General features: G+C 46.6%; 1 protein-coding gene across 1 annotated transcript; it reads right to left on the bottom strand.

The window, feature by feature from the left end:
* Nucleotides 1–1,740: 1,740 nt before the first annotated feature.
* LOC137419298 (uncharacterized) lies at nucleotides 1,741–5,539 on the bottom strand. The gene is made up of 5 exons (XM_068105415.2): nucleotides 4,695–5,539; nucleotides 4,392–4,564; nucleotides 3,796–4,259; nucleotides 2,946–3,560; nucleotides 1,741–2,807 (listed from the first exon to the last, which is right to left on the bottom strand). The coding sequence occupies exons 1-5, from the start codon at nucleotides 5,537–5,539 to the stop codon at nucleotides 1,959–1,961; spliced, it is 2,946 nt and encodes a 981-aa protein (XP_067961516.2). The 3' UTR covers nucleotides 1,741–1,958.
* Nucleotides 5,540–9,125: the final 3,586 nt, after the last annotated feature.

The raw sequence follows: 9,125 nt of genomic DNA, 5'->3' as shown, positions 1-9,125 counted from the left end.
GGGCTGTATTGAATAGTATCTTCACCGACTGGCTTGTATTTTTATATTTTTGTAATAAAAAGTCAAAAAAGTCTCTCTTTCTGTCTCTGTGTGTGTGTGTGTGTGTCTCACTCTCGCCCCCTGCCGGCTGTTGCGATTTGGGTGTGGCATCATGGCGGCTGTGAGCAACTTCTCTGTGTTGTGGTGAGTCCTTTGTGTGTTTTTCTCCTCTCCTGCCCGACCCCTCCCTCTCCTTTTCCATCCTGTGTGCTTTGGCGTTTTGTTTTCATCCTTTCTGTACCTTTGGCTTCGAGAGAGAGAGAGAGAGAGAGAGCGCACAGTCCGGTGTTGAGAGGGTCCTAAGCTGGCGGTCTGGCAGCCATGGCCGCCGGGGGGAGGTCTTTTCTTCACTTTGTGGCTGTGTTTAATGGCTTGAGGCTATAGCTGATCTGTTTGTTGGTGTTCGACAAACATTGGGTTTTCTCGGTTCTCGGTTACGAATTTGTCTTTGGTCGAGTTAGAATGGCGGGCGAACGTTTCCGCATTGATACGTACGAATCGCTAACTCGTAAACACGGGCTAGTTTGTGTTCCTCCCAACGAGATGGAAATTAACGATGTGCTTTCCGCCATTGGAAACATCGTTGGTGCACACAGTATTCGCGCTGCCTCTCGTATGAATAAGAAATTCGTCGTATTTTTGTCCGAGGAGCACATGGTAGCGAGTGTAGTTGAACAAGGCTTGTTCATTGAACCGAACACGTTCCTCTCTGTGTTCGCTTTACAAGCCCCAACGGTGAAGATTAACATCAGTAACATCCCGCCATTTATTAGAAACTAGCTGAGGTACCCGGCTTCGTCCGGGTTGAATAAGAATAATACAAATATATGATGAAAAGAACATGTATATTTTAGAGCAATATCACAGTACATTTCCTACATGACGTTTTGTCAATTTTCAATTTCTCAAAACCTTTTGGTATACAACATTTCTGGTTTTCTTACGTGGTGCCAAGACATAAAGATTGCTTGGTTTTCCAACCCTCGAGCAGCCCACGTACAGCTGGCCATGGGAAGTACCCGGCATTGCCGGGCGGGGGAAGGGCGGGGAGGAGGAAGGGGAGGTGAGGGGAACGGGGGGGGGGAGGGGAGGAGAGGGTGGGGAGGGGAGAAGAGGGGGGAGGGGAGAAGAGGAGGGAGGGGGAGGAGGAGAGGGGAGAAGGGGAAGGGGGAGGGGGAGGGGGAGGGAGCAGGGGAGGGGGAGGGGGAGGGAGGAGGGGAGGGGGAGGGAGGAGGGGAGGGGGGAGGGGGAGGTGAGGGGGGGAGGGGGAGGGGGAGGTGAGGGGGGAGGGGGAGGGGGAGGGGAGGGGGGAGTGGAGGGGGAGTGGAGGGGAAGGGGGGGAGGGGAGGGGAGGGGGGAGGTACCTAGCTTAATAACCCGGGCTAATAGCCCGGGCGAAGCCGGGTACCTCAGCTAGTAGTCTAGTAGGAAGACTAGGTCCCCCTGCACCCCCCGGAGATATACTTCTAATCAGTGTTTCTAGATTGGAAAAAATGTGTAGAAAATGACTAGCTATGGCCCCAAGCTGACAAAATGTCCCACATACCATTTTTATGCAAATTACTGCTGCCATTATCAAAAAAACGATTTTTGACATATCTCAGCCAATATTGCAGATAATTGAAAAAATAAGGTGTCTAGACTCATGTTTTGACGGGTGTAGATCATGATAGAACTATTCATAACAAGATCACCTGTGTCTATGGTTTGCTAGTATGCTAATTAGTGCTTTATTTACAAAATAATCACAGTTTTACGAAATAATAGACTCATATTAAGGTCCGTCTACACAGACGTTAACACAAAGTTTTATTTTTCTAAATATTACAACTGTCAAAATAGTCCTAGCACTCAATGTGACCACTCTTCTCTTGCTTGTTTTAGATAAACATCATTAGCATTAGTGATTCTACACTGAGTCAGTCATCATCATTTTCATCGAAATCGTCAGAGTCAAACTCTTCTTCTCCTTCCTCTTCCTCCTCCTCTTCGTGCTCTCCTGTGTTCAGAAGATCCACCAGTGAGGTTGGTAGGATGGGACCACTGGACCACATTGGTTTCAACAGTCCTTCATCAGTCCTTATCCATCCTTGCTCCTCATAAGGTTTTGGCTTTTCGATGATAGGTTGATCGGCTCTTTTGTACAATGCTACGCGGTGGTTCACACGCTGGATGTGCGGCTTCAGGGCAGACTGGCATGGAGGAAGGCGAGCCAGATCAACCTTGGACTTGGATGTGAGGGTCTTGTCCTCTCCCACCATTTTTCGTAGCAGCTTGGCACGGACAATGTCCACTGATGACTCGCGACTCTGGCCGTACATCACACAGGTGAATTTTTCTAACTGCCTCTCCACCTCAGGGTTGGCATCCCAGTTGTCACCCAGTTCACCGAATGCCCTGTGAAACCTGGGATTCTTCTCCAGCTTTTTCAAGGGCCCGACTTTTCCCTTCCCTTTGAAGGCACTGGTGCAGTCTTCTCCGCTGAACACATAGTACCCCAGGAGAGTGGCACAGTAGTCCTCTCCCAGGGATTCTGCCAGCTCAGAGACGTTGACAAGTTGGCGATGCTTCCCTGACCCTGTATCCAGGTACACCGTCAGCTTGATGTTGTGGGCATGGTGGAGCAGGATCAGGAGGATGTCTGTGTCCGGTGTTCTGACTACAGCGTTCTTGTATCCGATGGTAGCAGCATGATGGAGGTACAGAACCACCCTGGTATCAGTCTCTTCCTGGTTGCTGTAGATCGTGGGGAGTTCACGTACCTCGACCTGAAACACAAAAAGGCACCGCATTTCAATCACCAGTCACTGCCAGTTTCAGATCTAGACAAACATCACAGGTAATCACCTTTTTTTCAGGAAAAATTACAAATTGAATCGCCATTCACGAAGGGCTTTCAATTTTACCTTGCCATTCGTTGAGGCAAGTTGGTGGGCCTTCCCCTCCACGATCAGCACAGCCATCTCTGTTCTCTCCAGCCTGGTAGCTGCCTCTTGTCCACTCCACACTTTCAGAAGAAGCTGGCACATCTGCTTTTTGTTGTCGTCATTTGCAAGGAACATTTTGAAGTCATATGGCTTCCTGGTTGCTGGTCCAGCCAGAATGATCTTCTCTGAGCTGCCCCGCCTCAGCCTTTCCTGCGCTTTGATTGACTCAGGATGGTAACTGTCAGTGGAGAACAGAAAGTGCTGCTTGGCCACCATCTGATCAAGCACCTGCAAGCATATCTCACCACATGTTGGGGGAAGGTTGGCAAGGGTATGCAGCAGCGCCATTCCATCCTGGATGAACAGGGCATCCTTGGGGTATTGCAGATCTTGTGGTGTGGTGTCCTCTAAAAGGTAGTGCAGAATGGAGGCTTTGTTGGTTTTGCAGAAGAACCCATCTGGTGTCCCAAGGCTAGGAGGCACTGGCATCAGGCAGTACTTCATGAGTTCTCCCAGGTCTAATGGCTCATCTTGACTCTGAGACTTGACAAGGAGCAGGAATGCAAGGTTGCTTTGCTCCTGATACTGGATGACCTGGAATGATAAATGGTGATTGGTTGATATGTACTACAGGAAGGACTACAGGTGAAAATTATTCATGTGCTATAAATTGGCATATTTACAATCTTTACATTGTTCATTGATGTGCACTGTCTTTAATAAACAAATTTGGAGTTCAATCTTGTATCTCAATATAGCATGTACAGGACGCCATTTAAAAATACAACATAAAATACAAAAGCACTTGGGTATTGGATTACATCCTTACCTTGCCCTGTGAGGATGTTAGTGTGATCTTCTTGTTACTAGCCTCCATGGTCTTGAGTTTCTTTCTCTTGATTGGGTTGAAGAAGCTCTCAGGTTCTCCGCTTTCCAGGCGCCTGATGAAGTCAGCTTTCGCAGCTTTCCCCACAGCTTCTGCTTGTAACACATCCATCTCAACATCCATGGGGACGGGAGCACCAGAGGCCAGGCAGTAGAGTTTGTCCTTATCAATGATGGTGAACGGATTGGTGAAGTTCTTGATAGTAGTTAGGGTTCGCTGAACGGCCTCCTCGCCTTTTCTGATCTCTGCCTTCTCTAGTTCACGATGTCTCCCTGCTCTTGGGCAGTCTGGGTCATCGATGAGATCCACCATCTCAAGGGTCTTTTCATAGAACTGTGCCCGTGCTGTGGTTGTTCGGCACCATCTCTGGTATGCCCCAAACTGACTGTACAGGCCAGCAAAGCCACCTGAAAAGTGAACATATTTTAATTGCATAACCTAATCATTAAAAGGGAAATGTTTTGTAAGAGCAGTTTACATCATATAAAGCTGGTTTCTACAGTTTCAAATGTATAATGTACTGAAAGAAAATGATGTACCTGATGATTTAGCAAAGCGCATGAACGTTTCTTCCATTGTCTTGTCGACAGCACTGAGTGCCCCTGGTATCATCGAGCGAGCCACTGCGATTGCACCCATAGTAAGCAGGTCCTTGGCCCCTGGGTGCGTGCTTTCCAGATTTGTCAGGTGGACTTCCAGCCAAGTCAGATATCTGTAAAGTACAGAGAGGGAAATACTGTAGACATTTATTGGAATAGCTCCTCTCATAATACATGAACCCAAGTATCAATTAAAATCTACTCAGTGATGGTTATACATTTTACCATGTATGCTACACAAACCTGGAGTAGTTGTGTCCGTCAAAGGCGAAGAAGATATCTGCCATCTCTCCGTTACACTTGTGAAACAGCTGGAGGTTGTTGGTCTTCACAGAGTGGAGGAGCATGAAGACAAGATGGCAGTGGGTAATGAACGACATCCAGAAGGCAGCTGTCTTCCCCAGGTGGCCCTTGCGCACCTTTTCCTCAAAGGCATGGTACTTTTTGATGAGGAGTAGAGTTGAGGGGTCTTTGAGGGCTTCATCGAGGTGCTCTCGGTTGCAAGACTGGGTCATTCTGAGAAGCACAGCAGGGTCAGAGATCATGATGTTCTCCTCCTCAGTGAATCTCTCCATCAACAGCCTCTCCATTGCCTCACACACTGTTTTGAGGCAAAAGAGGGACTTTGCGTAGGCCTTTCCACTGAGAACACCTTTGAGAGATCCACTTGTTACTAGTTGTGCCTCAAAGAGAATCTCTGCATATCCAGAACCACGCATCTTGTGTCCAGTGAGCATCCCGATGTAGTTCATGGATGTGTGGAAGGGTCCAATCGTTACTACATGACTAGCAAATTCATTTGGCCAGCGCCAGATGATGGGAAGGGCTTTCATGCAGACACCCAGATCAAATGTATTCAGGACCCATCTCTGACCCACCTCAGCAGTTGCTGCCTCGGAACGCTTCAGTAGCTCACGAACAACTGCGTTGTCTGTGATCGGTTGGTGGATAGGCGTGCAGTAGTCGACTGTTGATTTGCTGGGTGGGGGAGAACCAGTTGCAGAGGTGAAACCCCCTAGCCCAGGCACAGGCTGCAGGCCACAGCTTCCGATGTATCTGATGAAGAGCCAGATGTAGTACTCTTGCATCGTAGTGGCATAGACTGTGTCATTCTCTGCTGGCGGTGTGAATGATGAGCCTTCAGGGAACTTCGGGCCAACGCGAGTAAAGTGCAAGGGTGGGAGAGTTTTTGGTGTGTCGACCTTCAGGCTACGCTGTTGTGACCTATTGATGGTAGGTAGCATTCGGTCCTTGCTGCTCTCGAACCCGGGCTTGACCTCCTGCACTATGATTCCTCCAGCACTGTTTACAATGTTGCTGCCGTGCACACTGGTAGTGGTTTTATTCAAGTTGTCCCACTCACAGTGGAATACAAGGTTGCCCTCTCCTGTCACAATTTGTGGTGTACGATAAGTTGAGACTTCATCCAGGACCTTGGCGAGAGCAGTTTCCAACTCCAAGGCGAAATCGTAGCTCTCAGAGTGTCCAAGCCTGTGTAGTATTGTGGTGAGCTGTTTGCTTCGGAACAGGTGCCTTACAGTCACACAGAGGAGAATGTGCTTTGGTAACTTCCATTTTCCATCTGACACTGCACGGCACAGATCTTGTCCAATGGAGAAGACCAGACGCTTCACCTTTTCTGTCTCGATGCCCTCCTTGCCAGTCATTAGCACGCTGAGAAAGCGGACAAGGTCTGGAGGTAGGATGTCTTCAGGATTGAGCTCCATGTCTTCAGCTGTTGGTGGCCATGGTTGGTCTTTACACTCTCTGAAAGCCTGTAGAATACCCTGGCGAAGTTGGAGGGCAACATTTTGGTTCTTGTTTGTGCTTCCGAGTGTGAATGCTCGTGCGAGAGCATTGGAAACTGTTATGTTTGAGCTGTGCACAAGCCAGAAAGAAATGACATCACATTTGTCATGATCAACCTTCGTGAAGTGGATATGCTCCTTGATTGGGTCATTCTGTAGGCGTTTCAGTAGTTTCTCTGACCGATAATTTGAGTTCTCATATCCATTCAGTTTCAGTTCCTCGACATAGAGCAAGCGCAAGGAAGAAAGCTGTAGAACTTTATTCTGCTGGATGACCTGGGTTTGAATGTGTTCCAGTACTGAGTTGAATGCCTTTTCATGGGCGGCTGACATGCAAGCCTGCTCCTTTGGTGCTTCGGCTCTGTGAATCGCACGCTCATAGTTGTAGAATGCTGTGCGGAAAGCTTTAAAACATGACGGATGGTGTTTGGCCTCACATGCAAAGAGGTCTTTGTTTTTCACCTTTCGATGGAGTCGATAGAGACCCATTTTCTCAGCCCGTGTTTCGATTTGCTCCCATGCATTTTCTTTGTTTTTAAAGGATGGGAAGGTTGTAGGCCTCTCAGTATTGCGATGAGCATCTTTGGTCTCAACTTTCTCACAAAATATACACTCTGGCGGGAAGATGGGTTCAGCAGAACCTCCTGGTTTACGAGGAGAGTGATGCCATGATGAGGTTGATGGCCCTGGTTCTGTATCATCTCCCAGACGATGAAAGTGGCGGACAAAGTGCTTATAACACTTGCTGTGATATCCTACTCTTTCTAGGTCATCAGGAAGAGTTGCCGGGATCTGATCACATACTGATTGCATACGACATGGGGAGTCATGCGGTTGGTTGAGACGTCTATCCCGGATCTTTTGAAGCAGTTGCAGTTTTTCTGAAGCAGATCCTTTAATTTTACGGAGGGGCGTGAAATCCCCATGATCAGACATGGATGGTACATGAAGGATGCATGTAGGAGGAGAGCTTTGGGCTGCAGGTTCTACACTCCGTTTTCTTTTGGGCATGCTTGCTGTCGATGTCTACCATCACTGTTAAATGACAAATAAGAAATCACGAATGATGTTAAAAGTGCCTGTGAAAGGAGGCTCTGAGTTTTCAGTGAGGTAACAGAGGTTCTGAGTCATGTTCTACACTAGGGTACTTTTTAGCTGACTAAACCATGTTTAGTGGCATCAAAAGTGCTAATAGCTAAAACATCTAAATTCTTCCACACTAACGTTAGCTATCTAGGCCAATGAAACATTGTGCTAAGTTACTGTAGCTAGCTCAGCTGTCGTGCCTCTTTCTGGTTCAATTCATATACAGAAGTCAACAGATATGTCTCATGTTTGGCATTAACAAAAGTTTAAGTTACACCGACATTAGGAACATACTGTACATAGATGAGGCTAGCTTTAACGTTAGCTAACATGGTGCTAGCTGGCTCAGCTGTTATTCTGCCTGTTTATGATTTCATGCAGAAACTGAAGTCAAGAGTGTGAGTAACATTATAGTTAGCATCTTACCTGGCTAGATTGGAGGATGAATACCAAGAACAACACACAGATGGAATGGAAGACTGAACTTTCAACTGAGGTATTCAATAACATCAACGTTACCAATTGATACGAGCGCGCGACATTACCAATTGATACGAGCGCGCGAGCGCGCATGTTACATGGATGGAAATGTAAAATGGCAGCTATAGCAGCACTAATTTGGATCTCTAGTCTGTCATTTCTGCACTGTGATTGGATAACATAAAAAAATATGTTTGGGAGTTAACAGCAGGAGTTGGTAGATTTTACGTGGGCTGGGTGAGAAACCTTTAAATAAGCAAGTGAAAATCTCTCGCAATACAAAGTCAATGGTGGGAAGAAAAGTTGAGTGGTACCAATGTTACTGCCAATGTCCCGCCCCTATGCAAGACTCAGGAGCATCTTGTTGACATTTAACCTTGAAAATACCTGGGTTTAGACCCCTTATGTACCATGTTAAGTTATCTGCAGTATTAACGTATCCTTATCATTTGTAAAACTGATTATTTTGTAATTACAGCATTAATATGCATACTAGTATACCATAGACACATGTAATCATGTTATGAATAGTTCTATCATGATCTATGCCCTTCAAAACATGGGTCTAGACACCTTCATTTTTCAATTATCTGCAATATTGGCTGAGATATGTCAAAAATCGTTTTTTTGATAATGGCAGCAGTAATTTGCATAAAAATGGTATGTGGGACATTTTTTCAGCTTGGGGCCATAGCTAGTCATTTTCTACACATTTTTTCCAATCTAGAAACACTGATTAGAAGTATATCTCCGGGGGGTGCAGGGGGACCTAGTCTTCCTACTAGACTATAGGTGCTGATTCCGAATCTGTGTCTAAAACTTTCTCCGATGTGTAGTTCTTGAGTTATAAGCGGACATCCAGACATCCAGACAGACACAGACACACACACACACACACACACACACACACACACACACACACACACACACACACACACACACACACACACACACACACACACACACGCACACACTCCTCCTTTATATATAGTGGTGGTGGTTATAGGCTCCTGGTGGTTATAGGCTGGTGGTTATAGGCTACTCTGTATTTTAATATCAATGGTTTAAAAAACCGCGCCAGCTGCAATTCCATGGTGTAGTTTGTGGCAGCGTTAGACGTTCGTGCAATGGTTTGTCGGGTTTGGCTGTGGGTCCAGAATAGCTCCCATTTCCTTATGTTCTTCCACTTTTATTTTGATACTTCTGTTACAACGCCTTCCTTATCTACCTTATATCCCCCCGACGAGGCCTCTACATAATTTCATGCGGCACAATTTCGTGCATTTTGAGTGAAAGAACT

The sequence above is a fragment of the Myxine glutinosa genome, unplaced genomic scaffold (assembly GCF_964187855.1).
Source record: "Myxine glutinosa unplaced genomic scaffold, kmMyxGlut1.1 SCAFFOLD_1884, whole genome shotgun sequence".
Lineage (NCBI taxonomy): Eukaryota > Metazoa > Chordata > Myxini > Myxiniformes > Myxinidae > Myxine > Myxine glutinosa.
Note: the sequence above shows the minus strand (reverse complement) of the source record. Positions and strands in the feature narration are given on the sequence as shown.

Coding starts and splice junctions, on each gene's coding strand:
- LOC137419298 (XM_068105415.2), bottom strand. CDS start 5,539: ATGCAAGAGTACTACATCTGGCTCTTCATCAGATACATCGGAAGCTGT. Junction 4,565..4,694: donor GACGGACACAACTACTCCAG/GTTTGTGTAGCA, acceptor TGTACTTTACAG/ATATCTGACTTGGCTGGAAG. Junction 3,561..3,795: donor TAACATCCTCACAGGGCAAG/GTAAGGATGTAA, acceptor TTATCATTCCAG/GTCATCCAGTATCAGGAGCA.